Raw genomic sequence first — 24,574 nt, 5'->3', positions numbered from 1 at the left:
TTAATATTTAAATAACTATGTTCTTCTGAGTACATAAAACTTCTCAAGGCTTTGCATTAGAATTGTTCGCGCCGAAACGGTGGAGGGCCGCCCTGTCAACGTCAGCACCCAGACGCTAGCAGATGACGAGTTCTACAACATGAACCACAAGCGCAGGGGTGACTGCATCATCTTTTCTCACGACAAATATGATAGTAAGGTGTGCGTAAGGCAAAATTTTGATTATATTTCACCAAACCGTAACATGACAGACGCTCAATATACACGGTAATCAAATTTAGTCTCAATTAATTACGCTTGTCCAAAAGTTTCTGAAAATTAATTAAGTTTGATAATTAACACTTTCCAACGGAATCGCACGGAATATACACTTCAGTGTGTGATATTTTTTTACAATATTCACACTCGTAACGTGTTAAGGAACATGACCTTAAAGATTATAATGATAATATTTTATACCTATCATTTAAAAGCATTGACAACAAATGACTTTCAACAATTAGTTTGTGCTAAATCCGTATGACACGACTTACATTTCTTGATCTTCATTATTTTTCAAATTGTAGCTTGGTCCGCGCGACATGTCACCCGACGATGCCCAACGGTGCCGGGAGACATTCCAAAAACTCGGGTTTGAGGTTCAAATTCACACGAACCTGAAGGAAAAAGAGCTTCTCGATAAACTCCAAGAAGGTGAGGAGATCAACTTTTTATGCACCTATTTTGCCATTTTTTTAGGTATATTTTTCCGAAATCTAACAGACACCTTGGGCGTGTTGTAAAAAATATTAATCAGAAAATATTCTGTCTTGGGGAGCTCTCATAAAAGCTGAATCAATTCCGAATTTTGAGAACAATTTATCTACTTTTGTGAACAATTCCTATTCAATTTCTCCGCTGTTTCCTCACTACAGTGCATATTATTTTGATTACTCTCTCTCTCGCCTATCTCGAAAGTATTTGATATCAATTTCAGCTTAAAATATCAGGTTTCAAATATAAAAGCAGACGCTTTGATAAAAAAGCGACAATGAATTTCAAAGACAGATTTTTTTAATGTTGTAGAGGAGGGAAATGCCGCTTTTATAGAAGTCTTTCATATTGATCCTCTTTAGCGCATTTTCTCATTTATGGAAAAAAAGGCGCTATTGTGTTCGTCATGTTGGTCCGTGACTTCACGTCACGGACGAACGAGAAAATGCGCTCTTTGTCATTCACTGCAGCGTGTACTCAGTTATATTTTTTAATTAAATGGCTTCAAAAGTCCGTGCGATGTAGCCGGATCCACTCTGTATTGCAGAATAGTACCTCCAAATCTCGCTTCAAATCTTGATCCGAAGTCTTGACCCGAAGCCTCCAACTTACAATCTGTAATCTCCAACTTTGTCGTTGTTTAATGAAAGCTTCATGTTTGATCGCCAATATTCTCCCTGTCGGTGATTCTGTGTTGAACTGCAAGTATTGTGACGAGCTATGATTGGGTTATTGCGAATAGGATAAAGTCTCACGTTACGCCCAGTTGGTACTGGCCCCGTAACATATTGGTGCCGTGACCCCTTCTTGTTGTCATCTTGGTTTTGCTAGTATCCTCGGGCGGAATAGCCTGCCGGTGAGAATTTTTTTCGCGGTGGCTCATGTGTGGAATCCAACAATAGTTTATGTTTTCTTGATTGCAAGGTCAAAAAATCCGGTGGTTGTTTCCAGACATCTGTGTACAGAAAATCAACATTTACCGGCTTATGCACCAGCTTTTTTAGCTTCTGTTCTTTTCGTTTCAAATTAAATGAGATTCAAACATTATTAAACCGCGGTTTCCGAATTTGCTCTACTTTACATAGTATGCACACTGAATTTGAATATTTGCGCAGTATGTTCTCACTGAATGGGTTTCCTTCACAATTTCTGTACACTCAAATTAAGAAGTTCTTGTCTAAACAATATGCTGAGGTGGTTCCCGAACGTGACGATAGGAATCGTGTTTATTGTTCTTTTTCTTACTTTGGCCCCGCATCTGAGACGATGGCAAAGGAGTTGAAAGATCTATTCTCTAAATATCTCCCAAATGTAAATCTTAATGTATTGCTAGTGAACAATTTTAAAATTAGCTCCTTTTCAAGTACAAAGGTCCTATCCTTGTTCTTATGCGATCATCCCTAGTTTATCAATATAGTTGTGCGCAGTGCGCATCTGCGTATGTCGGTATGACATCGCGCAATTTTTATACTAGGCTTGCAGAGCATAGGGGCAGGAGTTATAGAACAGGGAACATACTTGCGCATCCCCCTCTATAAATTGAAATGATACCTAGTGGGGCAACGGGTCCATGCGTGTCACGGGGCAAAGCGCCCATGGTGGGCTCAATATCATACTGTGAAGTCTTGTGTTATACATCATTAGATTTGTCTCAATGAGCTTCTCAAAACTATGACTAGCTTTTTGAATTATAAATTACACTTCATATTGTATGAATTTTATTATTTGCCGCCTCAAAGCAGCAGGTTCTAATTTCTAGTTATGCTTATGACCCCGTATCGAGTTACTGACTCATGCCTTGCCATAAGTTGATTTCAGTCAACACCAATGAGCCAAAAGTTGATAAGTTTTCATGTGTTGGCTGAAATCACGATAAAGTACGAATTCCCTGCACATAATATCTGGATTATGGACGAAACTAGAACGAAGTTTTTTCTGATCACGTAAATATACTTTTTTTAGTCAAGGATACATTTTTTTATGTCGTGGATGAATTTTTATGGCAAGGATATATTTTTCTATTCAAGGACATATATTTTTATTCACATGAAATATTATTTTTCGCGTCAGTGATAGATTTTTAAAGCCAAGAATATATTTTTTTCGTTTTAACGATATGATTTTCTAAGTTGTTAATAAATAAATGAATGTAATATTTTTTATTACATTTTTCTTATTTTTAACTGTTAAGTGTTATTTTATAATTTTTAAACAAAAAATATGCAATTGTGATAAAGGGACCAGGAGTGGGCGCCTTGCCCCAAGCCCGCGGACCCATTGCCCCAGGGGTGGGGGCAATGGGCCCAATTTGACACTTTTTCAAAAATAGTGTTTCATTAAAAGTTGAATAAATTATATGTGTCTAATTCACATCAATAGAAATTACCTCTCGGCTACACAGCGAGGGTGCTAGTGTTCAGATCAAAGGTTGCGCAAGTATTCCTCCGGGGTGGGTAGACCACACAAGGCAAGTTTTTTTGGAATGTGAAACTTTTCACGGAATGAGTAAAGACAATTCTAGCGACCAGGGAGGGAAATGATTGAATCAAAATGATTAAATCATGTGATTAAATCATTTTATTTGTTTTTTAAATCATGAATTAATCGATTTTTTATATTTTTGATTTTTTTATATATATTTAAATATATTGAGTGGCAGTCTTTAATTTATTTTGAGGTATTGTTATTCATGGTTTAGTATAAATGTACTATGAATGACAAATTGGTATATAAACTTGTTGCCTTTATTGTGTATTAGGTTCCAATAAATTGAATGTTTATGGGACAGAGGCATCAAGTGTTGCAATACATTTTACATAGCTAGCAGCTAAGCTAATTCTTATAAAGCTATAGGTAGTCTTCAACTATTTGTCATATATTGATTTTAATATACAATTTGAATGTGTTAGCTAGCTCATACAGGGTGGGGCAGGACCGATTGAGCAGTTTTGAGGCAAAATAAAAGAGTAATGGAGGTACATATAAAGAAGAAAGTTTATTTTCCTCGAGATTAGCATAACATACCTTTCAAGTTGTAAAATAAAATAAAAACCGTATGTTTTGAAAACAATATTAGGAAGATGGTGACTGTTAGCTGCATCACACTGTTGGAGTCGTCCTCGGAAGTTTCCTACAGCACGTTCACACATATGGCAAGGTATGGCCATAACCTCTGCTGCAATAATCAGTCCCCTTAGCTGTGGTAGGGTGTGAGGGCAACTCCCCAAAGAAATAAATCGCAAATGCTCAAATCAGGTGACCTCACAGGCCACTGTAAATCACTCCTCAGAGACACCATACCTCCGGGAAACATGCGTTTCAAAACATTGAGTAACATTCGGGCTGTGTGAGCTATAGCCCCATCCTGCTGGAACCACACGTCTCCAAATGGTTCATTTTCAACAATGTTTTCCATCCTGGGCTGCAAGAAATTTTGCAACATTGCAGCATAGCGATCGGAATTAACTGTCACGGTTACTCCCTCCTCTGAGAATACTACTAGTTGGTATGTTTAGAGGGTAGAGTCTGGTAGATTTATAGGACATATAACTAGTAGATCTATTGATAGTGTTTTGCACTGTGCTATCAGCTACATATCTGTTACTGTTATGTGACTCTTCAATGTTTAGAAGATCTGCGTTCCTGAAGTGTTTTTATATATTGAAGCCAGTTAAATGGTCAATATTTAGCTTCTTAACTTGCTCCATACAAACTTTACAAAGCTAATGAATAGACCTATCAATAATTGTTCACCCAAAAATCCCAAAATGGTAAACACCACCTTGGCCTGTTGGCCATTAATGAAGACAATAACTGCCCTTTTTTGCCATCCATTATGATCCATATACTCATATTGTTAGTAGGCTAATTGCAACCTAAAAAAACCTTTTAAAAAGACAAAAAATCTGAAAAAATCAAAATAATCAAATAAATAAAAAAATCATGAAAAAAAGTCAAAATAATCAAATAAATCAAAAAAATTATGAAAAAATCAAAAAATCATTGATTTTTTATTTTTTGATTTATGAAAAAAATCACCAACCCTGCTAGCGACATAGGAGCATCAGCTAAGCGAAGAGTTATGAGTATCAGGAAGGAACTAGGATTAAGAGCTCGAAGTAGGAGTAGCAGTCCATTCGATTGTATTTGTGAAGGTCGATCAGATGATCACTTAGAGCAAACAAATGACGCGGCTAGGGACGAAACTTGATAAAGAGAAACGAAACCTTTTTAAAAGTGCATGGACCGTTGACACGATCTAGAGCTCGCACTAAAAACCTGGACAGGGTACAAAAGAAAGCAATTGAGTATCAATGTAGGAATGAACGGAAGGCCAGTACATAATTCTTCTTTAAATTGACGAATATTGTGAGGATAATGTGGCAGCGATGGCTGTCATCTGTTGGGTGCGTTGCTTAGCCCTCGAGAAAGAGTACGCTTCGGAGCAAATGTGGAGAGTGATGCTGTGAGTGCTGGGTGGCGTGACTATTGTGTCGTTGCATGCTCGTGGTGGGACAAGGTCGATAAGTTGACGTTGTTACATTTGTCGCTCGTACTTGTACATCAAACAAGCACGAACCCTCAAAGTAACTGGCGATGTCTGCTGTGGCGTCTGCTGATATTGAGGAGCAGCAACGAACGAGACGAGCCGAAACTCGACGGCACTAATCCAAGCCAGACATCTACGGCTCCTTGATGAGATTCCTCATGGAGTTCGATGGATACGCTAGAATTCCTTACTGCGGCATTACGGCCGATATCTGGACCAGCAACAGCCCACAACTTGGACCAGACCTGAACGAATATATTGTTTGGTTTCCTTGTGCATTTCTCTATTTCTTTATGTCAGTTTGTCATGAGACACACTTGGTGGGTTGATATGTGAAGGAGGGAAATGCAACTTTTATAGAAGTCTTTTATATTGATCCTTCTTTTAATGAAATGGCTTCAAAAGTCCGTGCGATGTTGCCGGATCCACTCAGTATTGCGGAATAGTAGCTCGATAGGATCACTCAATCTGCGCCACCATACGGGTAGAGAGGCCTCCAAATCTTGATCCGAAGTCTTGACTCCAAGTCTTCAGCATACAATCTATTAACTTTGTCGTTATTCAACGAAAGCTTCATGTTTGATCGCCTTTATTCTCCTTTTGGTGATTCTGTATTGACCTGCAAGAAGTGTGACGAGCTATGATTTGGTTATTGCGGATAGGATATAGTCTCACGTTACGCCCAGTTGGTACAGGCTCCGTGACAATGTCTCGCTGAATTTATTACGCAGTGAGCGAGCGCGACCACAGCGACTGCGATGCGTTGGTCATCGTCTTCATGAGCCACGGCGGAAACGATGAGGGCTTGGAATATTTGTGCGCCTACGACGACAAGTTCCGCACCACGAAGTTGTGGGAGCTGTTCACGGGGGACAAGTGCCCCACGCTGGCGGGGAAACCAAAGCTTTTCTTCATTCAGGTGGGAGAAACGCACATAGAAATTAATTAGGGTCATTGTTTGCGTACTTTTTAATATCAAACCACTCAAACTGGAGATTTTTGAAGTAATTGAAAATCAATTTGATGAAGATCCATTCCAATAGTAAAAAATATCTAGCTATTTTCATAATGTAATTTCGACGAAAAATATATGACTGTATTCTCGATGCCAGTTAGTTAGTTTAGTGGCCACATGTTTACTAGCGCTTCAGCTACTTATCTATCTCGCACCGAAAGTCATGATGAACATCACTAAAGAGGTGCAAAGTCTCAGTTATCGAAAGTTTTTCCATCGGTGTCTACCATCGGTGTCTGCCATTCGATAGAATCCCAAATATTTCTGCAAATATGCCCGGTCAAAGGCCAAAATCAGAGCCTCAGTGGGGCCTCTGAAAAATAACGATGTCCTTGTTGGAGACGACCAGGGCATGTGCGAACTTCTGGGAACTCAATTTGAAAAAGTATTTAGCGAACCCCGATACTCAAGACAGGAGAACGAAATTGGAGTCATTCAAGAACTTCCAGGGGAGCGGGAGCTGATGAACATTGAGTTTGAAACACCGGATCTAGAGAGGAGTATCCAAGAATTATCTACTTATTCGGCTCCCGGGCCTGCAGTTTTACTGAAAAAATGTGTCAGTGCACTAAAGGTCCCTCTGACTTTGCTCTGGAAAACATCATTGAGAGAAGGAAATGCTCCAAGTGACCTAAAATTAGGGTTATTACCCCTATCTACAATGGAGGTGCAAGAGACAAACCCCAAAATTACAGGCCGGTTACATTAACATCCCACGTAATCAAAGTATTTGAGAAGGTTGTTGCCAGAAGGTTGGTGCAGTACATATGGAAGACGCTGACCTTTTCAACAGAAGGCCACACGGTTTTCGACGAAATCGTTAATGTTTGTCTCAGTTACTGGAGCATCACCACCAAATCCTGGCCATGCTGGATGAGGGGGCCGGGGTGGACGTGGTGTATTTGGACTTCACGAAAGCGTTTGACAAAGTTGACCATGGAGTGCTCTTCAGAAAATTAAGACTGCTGGGAGTCGGAGGTGAATTCAAAAAGACCTCTCTGCAATATATGACTGGGCCCAAGTGAACAACATGCAGATCAACGGGACCAAGTTTGAGGTTCTGAGATACAGAGGTAGCGGAAGAACTGATATAAAGCACCGCTACTTAGTACCTGACAACTCGGAAATCGAAGAGAAGCGACTTGTTCGTGATCTAGGAGTGTTGATGAATACTCAGGTCAATTTTGGTGGTCACGTAACGGCAATAACCGCAAGAGGTAGGCGACAGATGGGGTGGATCTGGCGGACGTTCAGAACAAGAGAAGCGGAACCAATGATCACACTCTTTAGAGCCCTTGTAATACCAATTCTTGAATACTGCTGCCAGCTCTGGACCCCGTTCACACTCGGCGCAGTGCAGTAACTGAAAGGTGTCCAGCGAACCTTCACTTCCAGGATCAGAGGGATGGAAGTTGAGGAGCCTGGGTCTGTACTCACTGCAGAGACGAGAGAGGTATGTCATTCTGTACCCATGGAAAATGATAACCGGAGGTGCCAAACTTCGAGAGGATTGAGACATATTATGTACAACGAGAGAAGGGGGAGACTGTGCAAGATCCCCCCATTACGTAACAGATCCGCAGTCAGATTTCAATCCCTGCGGTAAGGATCACTTTCCGTGGCAGGGCCAAGGCTGTTTAACGTCCTATCAAAGGATCTAAGAGAGGGAGAGTTCACCCTGGAGACCTTCAAGAGACAACTGGACGTTTTCCTGGGCACAATCCTAGATCGACCTCCCCTGCAACACTAGCAGCGGCGAGAAGCAAGCAACAGCATCGTGCATCAGGTGGCCCAAATGAGGGCGGATGAACGATATAATCAGAAGCGGCAATCCATCGTGCCCTGGGACTGCTACGTCCCAAACAAGTACCAAGATTACCAAGAAAGATTCTCAAATCAAAAATTGTTCATAACCCACGAGGGGTGGAAAGTCTCAGATGTCCAGCCCGCTGAAACTGGCTCGAAAGAAGCAGCGTTAGCATCTCAAAGAGACGAAGTGACAAGGAGGGACAGGTGAAAAGTAACAGAAACGAAGACACTCGAACAAGAGGTCGCTTACACGGGACGTCGGCCGCCCGCACGAGAGAGAGAGAGAGAAGGGAAATGTAAGGAATCCTACCTACATGATGGCTTAACCCCACAACTGAGATCTGCAGTCAGACACCGCGCTCTCAGCGGTGGGGCGCTCAGGAACAATCCCCCTATGAGCGCGAAATCCCATAGGACTTCTGACGAGCACAGACACGCGTCACAAGTCCCCCTTAGGGTTTCTCGTTGCTAAATTGTAAGACGTTTTTGCCCGCAGGCTTGTCGCGGCGTAAAGACAGACAAGGGCGTGGGGCTGCGCGTGACCACCGACAGCACCGCAGACAAGGAGAAGGAGTATGTGCTACCTGCACACGCCGACTTCCTTATCATGTGGGGGTCCTTCGAAGGTCAGGATGAAATGTGTCGAGTCCTTTGATGAACATAATAAAATGCGCTGGGTTCCTCGAAGATCTGTATAAATGCACTGGGTCCCTTGTATGATGGGATAAAATGTGCTGGATCCTTCGAAGGTCAGGATAAAATTCGTAAGGTCCTTCGACGGTCAGGGTGAAATGCGATGGGTATTTCAACTGCTAGGATAAATTGCGCTTGGTCCTTTGAAGGTCAGGATACAATGCACATAGTCCCTCTCTATCTCGAAAAGGTGAGGATTAAATGCTCTCCATCTTTCGTAGGTGACGATAGAATGCGCTCTTTGTTTACCCAAAGCAAAATCGACCAACCCAAATACTGCACCAACTTTTAGCTGAGAATAGAGTGCTGAGGTTTCACATCCGAGAATTGAAAAATTTTTTGATTATCCTCAATGCTAATTGGCGAACTTTTAGTCAATTTATAACAAACATATTAAAAAAACGAGGATAAACATTTAACTTTTGAATCACTATCGCCGATTTGCATCAACAGCGTTTTGTATTAGCAGGATAATATTAGAGTGAAGAAGGTGCATTTACATGCCCAATCAGTACCTAAATTACAGTACAAAAAACTACAGGGCGGTAATTTATATCAAGAGGAAATTGACACGAAAATCGAATAAGTGTGTAAAATGATCAAACTTTAGATATGATACTGGAGGGTAAGTAAATCTAAAGGCACAAAGCCCCAGCAGCCGTAGATTGCAGCCGACAGGTTATAAGTTGCAAAAGAAAACGAGCATCTTTTCATTTGGAGGCAACTTAGCTCTCAAAATTCAGTTTAATAATCACTCCTCGAAGTCTGGAGCATACGTAAATTCCTTCTTCCACTGAGGAATTGAGTGTATAGAAGAAATGCCATCCACCCTCAATGTGTCTCTGAGAACTGGATCTTAGTGAGAACTTAGAACTGGAGTTGGTGGAGCTTCTCAAAAGATAAGTTATGAGTGCAGTGCATAGAGTTTGTTCGTGTTGACCGTAAACTTTAGATTAGTTAATATAACTCAACTTGTAGGAATTTTACGATCAAATTTCAAGTTGATGAAATTTCAGCCCAAAAATTAATCTTGTCGATTAAGGATAAACTTTTTATTGAGAAGGCTTGCCTGCGTTCAACCAGTCCGGAAGCGACATAAATGAAAGCGTCATAAATGGAAGCGTCTTCCTTCACTTCCTGAGCCTCGCCCTGAAAGAGGAGGGCACCTCGACTCCCCTCATGGACATCCTCATCAAGGTTAGTCGTTCAAATATTGAGACGAAACTGTGCTTAGCATTCATAAGAAATTTCAGTGGGCAAAAACTGGGTCAGAATGGCGCACACAAGGGCAAGAAGTGGATCGCAATTTGGGAAAAATCTCACGTATTTCTGCGCGTGTACCTGAAGAAGAGGCCACCACAAACGTCTTATACTAAACTGTGATTGATTGATTTAGGGTGAGGTCACTGAACTCGTATAACCGTGAATATTTTTGCAAGCAATCTGAACACAAAGATTATCACGCTAGAGCTAAGTGACACGACATGAAAAATAGAGCAGCATTAAGTAGCGAGAGAGAGCTTCATGAACAGTAGCTGATAGTCTAGAGTGGTAAATGGAAAACGAAATCCCACATATCTGGGAGACTATTATGCAACAAAAAATTAAACCGTATACTCAAAATATATCAGTGTAAGTTAGTTCGAAATATTGTATGCTTTGAAATACTAATCAGTAATATTAATTTATTATTCAGCGGTATAATGAAGCAGCTTCTTCATATTTTTATTCATGCTTGACAGTTAAGAAAGAATTTTCCGTATCCAAATATTTTTTTGAATTCATCATGCGTTTTCTACAGGTGACCCGGCGAGTTGCGCTTGACTTCGACGTGGTTGTACAAGGCCACGAACATCAATGGAACAAGCAGGTGCCCAACATCTCCAGCACGCTCACCAGGAAGCTGCTCTTTACTCAACCAAGCAAGAAGTAACCATGCACGAAAGATTCGGAACGCAGAAGTCTTAACTAGACTATGTTATCACTAGTGCCTCAAGCTGGTTTCTAATTATGCTCAAAGCATCAAATTAATACCTTATAGGCAGTCGAGTCCCAGCACACTGAAGTAATAATGGTGAACTGCCGTTAGTTTTTCGTTACACATAAAAATGAAGAAACCGAATGACCAGTGGCTTAAACAATCAAGAACGCAAAGTCTACCTCTTGGAAAAAGAGGTAGGTATATAAAACTAATCAATTGAAATTTTGAAATTATTTGCGAAAAACACAACCAGAAGCACGACTGAAAAATCTAGAAGCGTGCAAGTAAAATTGAATACTTTCAACTGCTTCCACATTCAAATAATAATTAATATGAGCCAAATAATCCTCTCTGACATCGACAAAGAGGAAGTTATCACCTTCATGAAGCAAAATTCATTTGAAAACATATCTTTGATAAGCAACAATACAAGGTTCGGCAGCTTCAGTCTTCATTTCCGCGGGTCAATATGAGTGGAAAATAATAATTGTTGATTATGGTTTACATAAGCCTTTTTTCAAAGCTGTCATTGTGTTTGAACTAGAAGATTGTTCCCAAAATTGTTACCATAATTTGTGTGTTGATAATCCAGGTGACATGAAAACGAAGTAAAATCCTTAGCAATAAAAAAATAGCTGAATATTTATCGAGCTATCTGAGAGCAATAAAACTGTAGATAAGAGTTGAATAAGTCATGGCGTTGTATACACGATTTAACATCATTCCAGTAGGTATAATTTTTTTCGTTTTTCCCTTATACTCTTCAACATACTTGAACTCTTCGCGGTTTTGGAGGGACATACCACAGTCGCCAATATAATCATACATCTTCCTCATTATAATCAAAAATAGAGTAAAACATGAATGCGGAACTTTTTATGCCATATTAGTAAACATTGTAACAAATAATTGTATAAGAACCTTTGAACATTCTTTCATCCATAAAACAAATATATAGTACTTTTAATACTTATTATAAGGGAAAAGGGAATTTATTATAAGGGAATACTTATTAAAGGGGAAAGCGCCAAAAAATAACTGATTCGTTCAAAGATTTAATCGTGATTAATATTATTATGAATAAATTTATTCACTCAAATATCGTGCCTATCTAATACCATAAAGTTCTTCTGGTTATGAGTTTGCACAGTTTTCCGCGTTTAATCACTTCCTTACGTGACTGGTCACTTAGGCAAACATCAACACGTACATCTGCTAAGTTCAATTTTATTAAGATATTTGTGTGACTAGCTAACGCCGTTAGGAATCCAAAAGAATTAAATTCTAATAGAGAATAAATGCCTTTGGTATCTCGATTAGATAAAGGTAGAAGCATATGAACCCAAGTATCAGCACACAATGTTATTCATAATTATTAATTTCCAGCGCTAAATTGAAATTAATTAAAATTTATTCAATAAATTGAATAAATTTATTAGTCTAGTTCACTGTGTATAAACTGTTTATGAAAAACTGTATGGCAGAGCGGTGTGGATTACTCTCGCTAAACACAGCCTCGTTCTTAACAATTTTTGCAGAGGTATAACTTAAGTGGGGCGATTTTTTAGCTCTGAATGAACTATTCATCCTGAACTATTCCCGATAGTTCAGGATGACGATGCAGTATTCGGAGCTCAAAAGAAGATACCGGTATCCTGCACCACGTAGCGAATAGTGGGCGAGTAGAAAAAAACCGGTGGCAAATAACCATTTTGTAGGAAAATTTGATTTGCATCAAGTATCAAACTTTCTAGGAAAAGGTGCGACAACAACAAAAAATATCGCATTTTATAAGCGATTTCATTTGCTATTGATCATGCAATGACGATCCAGTCTTCATGTGGTAAAATACCTGCAAATTTGAACAGGATTAGATATTCATAACGAGAGAGCCATTATCCCATTCATCCATCCAACGTAAAACTTTCAACAGTTGAACAACAGTTTATTTCAAACCAATCATTTAAAAAAATTTAGAACCTAATATTCCCTAAACGGTTGGTAAAACGCCCAACAAGGACTGAACACCTCTGCAGCAGACGCACAGCACCCTTCCAACAGGAGATATAAAACTTTAGCAACTGGTGGTAAAACACCAATGAAACCGATACAACACCAATGCAACACTGGCAGGTCCACTATAGTAGCAGGCGGTACAACACCCTTGCAGCAGGCGGTACAACACCCTTGCAGCAGGCGGTACAACACCCTTGCAGCAGGCGGTATGCAGGTATGCAGGCTTTACAACACCCTTGCAGCAGGCAGTACAACACCCTTGCAGGTATGCAGGCTTTACAACACCCTTGCAGCAGGTGGTACAACACCCTTGCAGCAGGCGTCTATTAAAAATGCAATCGAAATTTTGAGTCTTGAGCATGATCAGAAGGTATTGTAAGTAATTTTTTTCAACCGAAGTCGTAAAATGATTTTTACTTCCCTCTATTCCATTGAACCCGTTAAGACATATTGCGTTCTCCCTCAATAAACCCTTAGGAATAGGAATAGGCGACTTTCATGATGTAACTTGTTTCAGATTTGTACAAATGCGGGCTCTGTGGACGTCGAGCGCACACCATGACAAGCCCGTGTTGCAAAAACTACAACTTGCATCATGCCAAAACTGCAATAGACATAAAATTAGGTCACAATTTCATCACTATTTTTATACCCTATTAAGGTTTAAATAGTTTGATAACAAAGTTCATCCTTTGCCCTCCTGAGTGTGTGATCGATCGCTCTTATCGTAGGCCCTCGGGCTAGGAGCTTAAAACTGGCTAAGGAAATTCAAATAAAATTCTCTGTAGATTAAGATTATCTACCTTGACGTCAACATGATTGTAGGATGATGAATTAAAATAAACTGTGGCTACAATATATAAGTACAACAACTTCAAATCCGGCATTCCCCAAGATTACTTTCAAATCTGAGAATTTTGTAGATTTGAAATAGACAATTCATAATCCGTAGGTACGGATGCCAGATTAATCACGTGAATATTCAAAATAATTTAATTTGAATGAAGCTAATCAATTAATTGAACAAAGCCCTGTTCTAATCCATATTCAACATAGATTTTACATTCAAATGAGGATATTATAGTATACTAACTCTTTCACAATCAAACTCCACGATAGGTTGCGCATTGTTATATGACTCATGACTCTAAGTTGAAATAAAATTTCGGTCTAGGTAATGTCCCAGAACAATTCGAAATGAGAGTACATATGTTCGAATAAATAATTTTAAATATTAACAAGAGCAGGCTTCAGATACAGAAATAAACACATTTAAAACATATTAAGTTACACTCGAAATTTCCTGGGAAAAGTTCAAAATTAATTTCATTAGTGTGAAATGAATATTGAAAACAAATGTAAGATTGACGAACACATCGATAGAAAATCTTTAATAGTCTTGAACTAAGAACACGTACTGTACCTGATCATATAATAACTTGACATAAATATATATAGTGATTTGGAATGGTAGATTACTCTTACAAGTAATAAAAAAAATACGGATTACAATAAATTTTAATATATGTCGTTGATCTCGGAATGAGACATTATTGAATATTCTACATCTTACATGTAGATACTTTTCTTTAAATTAAATCAAATGTGTCATAATTTGAAGCTACATGCAATGACATATAGGCTATCATTTGGTATTAAGATCTCGGCAATTAAGTTGACGTCTTCCGTCATTCTTATCAAGCGATAGATCATTTGTTGTCAGTGAATTAGTACATAGTTGACGTCCATTCAAATACTTCGCTTGTAAGTACAGAAGTGAGCCAGTGTAACGGTTGAACCCTGCTGATCTGCTGGTCATCGTCTGGGCTACAGATATCGTTAACAGAAGTGAAAACGTTTAATATCACCATTAGTCAATCTACTCTTTAACTTATCGTCCAGCAACATAGTGAATTTAGATATTCCAATGTAGGCCAAAAATTTGTTTACGAGAAACTGGTTGAAATTAAAAAGATCAAGAATTTAAAAAGATAAAGCGTTAATAGGTTAAGTAATTGTACTACAAAAAATGCTGTATCTATATGTTGTTATGAATATAAATTGAAATGAAAATAGAATATAAATAACAGTGATACACAAGACTACAATAACTCACTGATATGAAGCATTAATAAAATTTTGAGCTTTATCTTCGTAATTTCACGAATAAAACCCTTTAATTACGATTGACACTGATTTTTCAGGCCAGACATGGACCCAATAAAGGAGCTGGAAAAGATGGTCGAAACGCTGCCGCAAGTGATGCAGCATAGCGGCGCCCCTCAACGGTCAATAAATGCGTGTTATAAAGTCTACGTAACAATATAACTCACACGAGTGCTCGATTATTCTCTTTAATAAAACAATGTATGATTATTGTACGAGTATCTAACAATTCACCAAACAGAACTTTGTGCGGTCTTAATGCTCAACATTTCGGGCTACGGTTAATTTAATTAAAGTCACGATTGCTTGCATGCAGATCGATAAATTCCCTTCAAAAAATGAAAATTAATACCCGCAAAATGTCCAAATAGCGAAATAAATTTATAATAAATTACAGAACAGCAACGTTGTCCGACCAAAAAGATAGTGCTAACCTGTTTTTTTAATGTTTTATTGTTCCAGATGACAAGTGCAAAAGATAAAAACAAAATTTGTTTAACGCTGGTTTCCCTATCCTGCAGAATCTGCTATGACGAACTGCGAGCACGTCGGACTCTGACCGGCAAGCAGGACAGATACGGCAGCGTAAGTACTACTTTTTCTTACTTGCTTCATCATTTTCTCAACATTTTATGTGATTTTTAGCTTATCCATTATGAGGAAATAAGTCATCAGCAACTGGAATTGTCAAGTGATGTAAAAGCCAGTACATCTCATATGGCATACACTCAGGCCACAAACCTATTTTAACGGTAACCCAGTCACTGCTGGCTATGTCTCAGGCTATGAAAGCACAATTTCTGTCTCAGACATAGAAGACAAAAAACTTATAAAATGTAATCTCATAATGGAAGATTTTAGATGAAACTTTGTCAAATGATGAAACCAAACACTTTTGCATCTGAGATTTTTTCAACAATTCTCTGATTTACCGTACTGCAGCTACTATTACCAGCTTTAAAACTCACACAACAGTCATTCGGACAACGTTCCTAGAAAGAACACACGCAAAATGCTCATAAGTATATATCTGTTAAAATGAGCGGTCAAAAATTCATTTAAAATATTGAACCAGCTTTCTAGCTTCATCAATATTATTGATGAAGCTATATATTAATATTATTACTAATTGTTTCAGGTAAAAACCAATGCAGTGGCACAACGAGCACCAGGTGATTATGAGACGTCCAAGGAAAACATTGATCCGGCGCTGCAAGACTACAACTTTTGAACGCAACTCGCTTTTATTTGACTTGAGAACTTGAGACTTTCCTTGCCGGCAGGGAGACAATGTAACCGAAGTCTACAGGTCATGTTTTTCACGGGACAAATTTTTTTTACGCGCTCTTCCCATTCGTCGTTCGTTCCTGGATGATGGAATAACATTGGCTCATTTTTCCTATCAAAAGCATGTGGAAATGAACTACATTAGCAGAAACCGTTGACATAATATAAATATAAGAAAAGCAATAAAGCATTGTTTTGTTGTCATGTGGAAAGTCATCGATAATTATATCTATTGCTGATGTCATGTTTTATAAAAAGGTGAGATTGTTAAAGTAAAATTGTTCTGAAATATACAACTAAAGCCAAAGAGCAATCTCCAATATATCACATGCAGCCCGTACTACTTTACCTTCATTTATGTACATCGTCTGGAACCCAAATTAATGTATTTCAGTAATGATGCAGATATTTTATACTGTAAATTGATACTAAGTTAGGGGCGGAATTATGACCAAATCTTAATTTAGTCAGAAAAATGAGAAAGAATTTTTGTCCAAATAACTAAGCTCTTTTCGCCCTGCGTGCATAATCCTGTTCCGGTTTGCAATGCTAAAATTGTGTATCAGGGCCTAGGGGCAGGAAGTGTCACTATATATTTTGACAGTATGATCCATTCATTTTTGTGTGTCAACCATCTGCGATCCATTCATGATCCATTGATTTTGTCTACCATCTGCGTTGTAACGTACTTCGAGACATAGAGCCTACGGTTGCGATTAATTTCGCTTTACACATCATTCGTTCTTCCGGTCACTCAGATTTAAAATATAGTCCTTCAAACTTTTCTGCAACGGAGTAGTACACCACTAAACTGCAACGTTCTTGCTTTACTTGCGTTCTTCATGGGCTGTATCACTACTAATATAGGCTGCCCCAAAATTGTTTACCATGAATTTAATATAATTATTAACAAATTTGTATATACTCACAGCCAGCATAAATACCATAAAATGATTTAATGCAACTGCGTCACCAGTGATACTCACAACCCCAGCCATATCAATCAGATTCGCACATATTTACACTTCTAATAAAATATACTGTTTTTGCACTGTTATTACACTGATAATACATGGTTTCATTTAGGTTAACGTGGATTAAAGTTGTTCCTCGGAAAAATAATCTTTGCATTATCATGGTAAACCATAATTCAATTGTAACCAAAAGTTCACTGAACTAAGTCAGTTTAACAGATGGTCACTTCAGGCTGAACGCCTTAACAACAAACTTATAGGAAGTATCTTTAAATTATCATTGGAAAACCTTATTGAAATCTTACCAGTTATTAGATTTATTAGAACGATGCAAATGAATTAAATCAATACGGTATTTTCTTTCTCAATCATAGTGACGCTCAAGTTAGTTAACATATAAAACCATGTAGCTACAAATAATTTAAAATACCGCTACCATTTACACGTATTACATATTTCCTGAGAACAAATACTAACGTGTTCGCTATCCTCATCGTAATGTATTTTTCGCCAGAAACTACTGTGCTAAGTTGTGAACTTGCGTCAGCACTGCGACCAGAAAACTTTCAACGAACTCATTCTAGACAAGAAGCCTTTCCACTTATTCCAGGACATCCTACAGTCAAGGAGGGAGAGAAACTGATGCAGGTCCCTCACTCTGAGGTGGCTATTGCATCACATGCCAACAACATCCCAATTATAATGAGATTAGGAAATTTAAGACTGAGAAGTTATGATTTAAAGAAATGATCCTGCATATGAATAATGCTTCTGAATCACAAATGTACACGCTGGATGTTTGACGTGATATATCATATAAGAAGGCATTGCATTATTTCTCCAAGCCAATAGGAGTAATTTAAAAAAAAATAACATGAAAGTACATATAAGTCCAAAATATCCACGCGCTTGAAATGAAAAGATGCTTCAAACAAATCAAAGAACAAAGCCAACAGCTGGCGTGATGTAGCATAAAATTCTAATAACTTCTTAAGGCGTTACAGGGATTCAGCAATATTCATGTCTATTGTAAATATATCCACTTCTTATAGGAAGTAGGAATTATATTTTTTGGTACAACAAATAACTGGAGGAAGAACTCAAATGTATGTGGCATGTGAAGCGTGGCTAGATGAAGGAAGCCTCCGGCACCAGAGCCAGCGAATATGGCGGGGCACCGCACAGTCTCGGGGCGACGGCGTGCCATGCAGCCTACTGCAGCGCCACTCCGGTACTGGCGGCTTTCTAGGTTACATTTCTTTAGATTTTAGCGTTGTTGATAGTGATGTTTTCTAATACAAATGAACACAGCCATAAAAATAAACACAAAAATTAGACGTATTTTATTAAAAACTTTAGCAGATGCGATCTCCGATTCAGCGTGTAATGACTGAATCAACGTGAAAAAAAATAGAAAAATTGGTTGCACTCATTCCCGTGCAAATCAAACTAACAGCAAATTATATTAAACTAATTACAACAATAAAATATATATATTAATATGATCAACAAATATTCATATCAAAGTGTGGGTGACACGTAAAGTGCTGCAAAAACTGTAGTAATTATAATGTAATTGTCAATGGGCAAATGGTCAAGTTAAATGAAATCAACTAGGACATTATAAACTATTGTGGACACAAGTGTAACCGTAGCGCGGGCTCTTTCTTGCAAATTTAATCGCCGTTACTACATTCATCAACATCTTTGGCAAAGTTTTTTTTATTTTCCGATAATGTTTCGTTTTGATCATTGTAATGCATCAAATATGCAAATATGTTTACTTCACACACATCAAGTTACAACTTTGGTGTGATGCAATTTTCAGAAATATCAAGACGAGTTTTTTTTTTTTTTTTGAAAAGTTAAACGAAGAAAAATAATTTTTGAAGTGACCAGAAATAAACAGAAATTTACAAAATACTTTATACTAAAAAATGAAAATTATCATTTCCGGTGGAGATGAAGCTAAAGATCGGTCGGAAGGTCGAACAATCCGAATGTTGTAGTTAATTTAAATGCGCGCAAGATAAATGAAATGTATACCGTACTTTAAATGGTAATGTTCCATCAGTTGATATTATAACTCGTCTAGGTGGCATGCTGTGGCCGCCTCGATCTCTGCGGGTCTGATTTCTTACTCGGCATATTTGAGGAAGAAGGTCAATATTGAAAAGCCTAATCGCTTCCCAACATTAAAAATAAACATCATTTAATGCATAAAGCCCTAACCTGAGACAGCTACATTCTACCAGGGACGTTCGTTCACTAACAGCAACTTTGCACGAGTACGCTACTACTAGGCCCACAAACAGACAAACTCCAACTGTATTGGGTTGGTTAAAGGTTAAGTGCTCTTTATTGCTCAATACTCGACTCTACATGTACATTCAAGTTGAAATTCACCCTCACGTTTCAAAGTACCCAGTATTTCTCAAAAATCGTTATTTACTGTCATCAGTAAATACGAGAACGCTACTACTAGGCCCACGAACAAACTCCAACTGTATTGGGTTGGTTAAAGGTTAAGTGCTCTTTATTGCTCAATACTCGACTCTACACCTGTATTTATTTTACATCATTTCTAGGATGAAAAGGTATAACAATTATAGCTAACCTTGTAGATAACTTCGGAAAATTTGTTAATGTCTTTATCATCGATTCACCTCGTTAGAATGACGTATTTATTTTACATCATTTCTAGTTGCACTGGCGCGGATATAAAATAATACCTGTGAGTGAGCAATACAAAGCGTATCACGAAGATTGCCTGCATTGTATCATCGAGGTGTTTGCAACAAGTTCAGTAAGTAATATTAGATCGCTTTGATCACGAGTTTATTAATAAACCTAATCTTTTACAAGTACAAGCTTCTAACTTCCAGTTCAGGCTAGAATATTACGATAAACAGTGATCAGGAATAATACAGATAATTAGGACTCGGAAACTTGAAGGCCAATTGCATAAAACTGATTTGGCCATCCAGACGACTGAATGACGTCAACCTGTCAACCTGCACGAGCGTGGAATCACCATATGGAACCAAGCGCACCATTTCTTTAAAATGAGTCGTCGACCCCCGACGCGAAAAAGTGACTAAGCACTTCGTCTAGCGACGGTAACTCTTTTACAGGTATTGGATTGTACTGCATCATAGACCAAAATTCGATTCCATTTTCGAATGAGCACGAATTTTTAAGGCTATGATGTTTTAATAAATAGAATATCGTTTTTTATCATTTAAAAAAGTGTGTACGTCAAAGAAAATAATGGCTATGTGATATGAAGATTAATTTCATAATTTACGGGTCAATCGCTTCTTCATTATTACTCGTTTCTGGATAGCGGGTAATGTTTTCAAAGTGTCAGATTTTTTCTCGAAGAAAAAGCGGAGGAAATTTGTAGGTAATGAATAATGATTCATACCTTTGTGACCCCGTTTATCGCTTTAATTTCCAGAAACTACGTCTTCTTTAATAGTGATCCGCGTTTTTTTACATTTTGTGTACAAAATATAGTTGCAGTTGATTTTCAGGTTTACAGTCCACTTTCCTGCGAATCTATTGTCGATCACTCACACATTCAGATCGACATGTTTGCAAATAATTCCAGCAAACTACCATGATCGCAAAGAAAAATTTAGATAAGCACGAATTAAGTGAATTTCAATGCTTACGTTAATAAACCCGGCAATTAGAATGATTAAATGATCTCTATGGCTAAAATTGGTAAATTTGCACCCTCATGTTATCAATCGGTTGCAAGCCAAGCTCGCAATGAACCTTTCACTCATGCTTTCCTCTCATATTGGTTTTAATAAAAATATTAATTTTATCACGGGTAGCAGTAGGAAAATAAACATAAATAGGCTGAAAGTATTTGAAGTAGCTGCTTTAAGCTCGCACAAAATGATTTCGAAATATTGGTTGTGAAATCATTTATGCAGGAGCAGGTAGCTTCTGAAATATTTAGAATTAGAATCTATTGTCTGCTTTGCCACATCCTGGCATTTTCTATAGTCGTAAATATCTGCGGTGCACAGCATTAGTTTTTCCACGTTGCCATAAATTCGTGTTAGAATATTGGTATACCGTGAAGCCTTGTATCTTCCTGGTGACCTTGGTGTATAATTTGTACATGATTTGGCAAATTTTCCTGAGTGCACACTTATTAAATGTGGAATTGTTTTTATCTCCCAGTGCGGGTACGTGAGTTAACACTTGCCTTTCCTATTACGCCAACTTCGGCTGGATATGTCAATTATTTCTTTGCGCCTTTAATTTACTCTTGATGATTTAGCCCTCAATAAAATTTTTGATCGAATGCATTCATCCTTCCAACCATGCTTCGACTCCTGAAACTGCCAATGTGAAACTACTCTGCTACAATTATATTTAAAGATGTTGGAAGTTACCCGCAAAAAACGCTGTATTCAACACCTGATTTAGAATTCATGACATGGTAAGAGTGTAGATAATACGCAACTTTTCACTCAATCATCAGGATGATGCATCACGCTATCTAGGAATATTATAGTGTCATAACTTATCATCAGGATCTAGCGAAGCCTAAATACGTTCACGCTCACAAGTGCAATTGTTCGCGTGGTAAAGGAAGTCTCAGTGATAAGATACACGTACGGCTTTAGTGATACGAGGTATGATAACAATTGCAGATAACATGAGAAGGCTCTCATTTATTATCCACTGGCACTCTCACATTTGACTCGTTCAGTTCATGTCGTGTATTAAAGTTTGAAAACTTGCTAAATAAGATTTTGACAGTGTGATTTAAATTATTTGTGACGATCACAATCAAAAGTTTTCCTCTGGTTCTAATTTAGTTCCTGCGTACAATCTAATCCCGAGGTTGAATACTCCGGAATAACGCTGTAAAAATTTGGGAAGGAAGTGTGGGATTTGTTTAAGAACAGTTTTAAAGTTGTAATTAAAATGATATAATTGTTTAACTCAGTAGATGAATCACGAGTGCTATGAGTTTAAGGTACAACACTTAAATATCTTATGGAATTTGAATGAATTTTACGGCGATAGCATATTAATGTGGAAAAACAATCATCCCATGAAAATTAACATCCTATTCTTTCGTGATTTTCACCAGATAGGTGCCACAGAAAATATCTCAACGATAATCATTTATACCGATTAGAGAGTAAGCTTGCCTAATTTCTTGTGTAATGAGAAAGGCTAACACTGTCAATGCTGTGCGTCAATCTATTTTTTAACGTCGAGCTATAGATTTTTTTCAATTTCGTCAAGCTTGCTGAAAACTCAAGTCTCATTGTTAGTGTTCGAGTATCTGTTTCTTGACATATTCATGTTTCTTGACGTGAATATTAACGACTGTTTCTAAACATATTCATGAGTAATATTCAGGGTACTCGTTTTTGGACAATACATGTTTGTAGAATACCTGTTTTATACTAATTAATCGCTTCAGCGTTTTGGCAACAACTTATCACAGAAACATCTCAAAGGCTGTTTTAAAAATGGAGTATATTACTTCTTCTCAGACCCAAAAAACTCGTGAAATTAACCAGAATGGATAGAAACCTACACCATTGGTTCATTTTGCTGTGATGCAATCTAAATAGCAGCTGCCAAACGAGCAGACTGTTTTAACCGTCTATATAGTGGTAGAAAACTTGCCGCACCAACAGATACAATTTCTTAAAACAGCCGAGTTTATTTTATTTTGGCGTAAAATTGTCAATGCGAATGTCATGGGACTGGATATTCTATACACAATGATCACCACCACCTTCCAACATAAAATGTCGACCAATCCTTCAATTTTCTTAAAACACTTGCAAAAGTGGGGTCATGGTGCCTAGTGTGTTGAGGAACGTGGTGCAAATTTATTGAATGGGCACAAAAAACAATCAGTAGAAAACTCAGTGCAAACCACATAAAGACTACTGACATTAGGCAAATATGGGTTCAAAAGTTGAAACAATAAATACCTCATACAAGGGCTTTATGGCAAATAAAACCTTGACTTCCTTAAGTTCATTCATATAGCAAATCCATATAAAACTAGCATACGTAGTTAGTATGACAAATTTTACGAATAATAGGATGCCAGAAACATATAAGCTACCCAATAAATCAAACGAGAGAAGACTATTTTTTCATCCAAAAATTAGGTTTGGGCGCCTGAGTTCTGATTTAGGTTTATGGGCTGTACATAAATAAACTATATTCTCTTTTAAAATTCTCACTCTAACGTCATCTAAACATTTGCCTCCAGTAAAGTTTCGACACGCATCAGCAGAAAGCAATTCCGCAAAAACAGTAATACAAATACGAATAATTAAAGAAGCGAACCGATTAAACATGGCGGAACAAGAGGAGCGAACGTCAGGAGTTCAGCCAGAGACTGAGCAACAGCCGGACGATGCTGACTCAAGCAAGTAAGTAGAATATCTCACGTTCAGGCGAATCCAATCCAATCATCCCCTAGTAAGAGACCATGAATTTTAGAAAGCATTTCAGCACAATTGTTGATCAGTTCATTTGATGATCAGAGNGAACCTCAGCGGACATACAAAATGTGCACTGCTATTCACACACGACGGATTTTCACGCGGCGTGAAATTTCAAGCCTGACGACCGAGTGTGTCAAGCTAAAACTGCGGCGGGATTTCCCGCGGCAGTTTAGCTTGCAATGGTATTCAATGTAATCTTTCACACTGGGCGGTTTTTCACGCCGCCACCTAGTGTGGTAGCGGCGTTGCAAGACTGATAGATTCCAGCGTGAAAAACCACCGCGTGTGAATGATATCGCGGGAAATCCCGCGGCGGTTTTTTTCACGCCGGCGGAATTTCCCGCCCTGTGTGAAAGGGGTTTAAGGTGGCGACATATGCGCTCTATGTTTACTACAAAAAAGTCGACCAACATAAACACTGCGCTAATTTTTAGGTGAGAAAAAGTGCTGAAGTGTCACTTACGATAATTGAAATCACTTGATTATCTTCAACGCTAATGGCTGAGCTTTTATTCTATTCATCTTTAACATTTAATAAGCTAATAAAAAATATATGTAGGTGACGAATCACTATCGCTACTCTGCATCAAAAGCGTATTAGCAGCAGGGTTGGTGATTTTTTATTATTTTTTTTAATCATAAATCAATAATTTTTTATTTTTTCATGATTTCTGTGATTTATTTGATTTTTTCAGTTTTTTTGTCTTTTGAAGTGTTATTTTTTGTGTTGCAATTAGCCTACTAACAATAACAGTATATGGATCATAATGGATGGCTAAAAAGGGCACTTATTGCCTTCAATAATGGCCAACAGGCCAAGGT

General features: G+C 38.0%; 1 protein-coding gene and 1 long non-coding RNA gene across 4 annotated transcripts in view; both read left to right on the top strand.

Moving 5' to 3' along the window:
* LOC108668314 (caspase-1) overlaps nt 1–24,574 on the top strand; it is a 35,111-nt gene that overhangs the window by 8,210 nt on the left and 2,327 nt on the right. The window contains exons 3-8 of one of the 3 annotated variants that reach the window (XM_047885716.1): nt 61–199; nt 567–693; nt 6,034–6,221; nt 8,623–8,752; nt 9,883–10,016; nt 10,621–11,839. In XM_047885716.1, the coding sequence (XP_047741672.1) occupies nt 61–199; nt 567–693; nt 6,034–6,221; nt 8,623–8,752; nt 9,883–10,016; nt 10,621–10,752 (850 nt within the window). In that variant the 3' untranslated portion in view covers nt 10,753–11,839. Of the gene's footprint in view, nt 1–48; nt 200–566; nt 694–6,033; nt 6,222–8,622; nt 8,753–9,882; nt 10,017–10,620; nt 11,840–24,574 lie in introns of those variants that run through there. The other 2 variants (XM_047885715.1, XM_018155503.2) reach the window with 2 other exon arrangements.
* LOC125179588 lies at nt 14,793–15,564 on the top strand. Its single transcript, XR_007157318.1, has 3 exons — nt 14,793–14,822; nt 15,021–15,104; nt 15,504–15,564. It is a non-coding gene; the product is annotated as an uncharacterized LOC125179588 (long non-coding RNA).

Source organism: Hyalella azteca, unplaced genomic scaffold (assembly GCF_000764305.2).
Source record: "Hyalella azteca isolate HAZT.00-mixed unplaced genomic scaffold, Hazt_2.0.2 contig2822, whole genome shotgun sequence".
NCBI classification, from domain to species: domain Eukaryota; kingdom Metazoa; phylum Arthropoda; class Malacostraca; order Amphipoda; family Hyalellidae; genus Hyalella; species Hyalella azteca.
The sequence above is the reverse complement of the archived record's forward strand: the minus strand, read 5'-3'. Positions and strand labels throughout refer to the sequence as shown.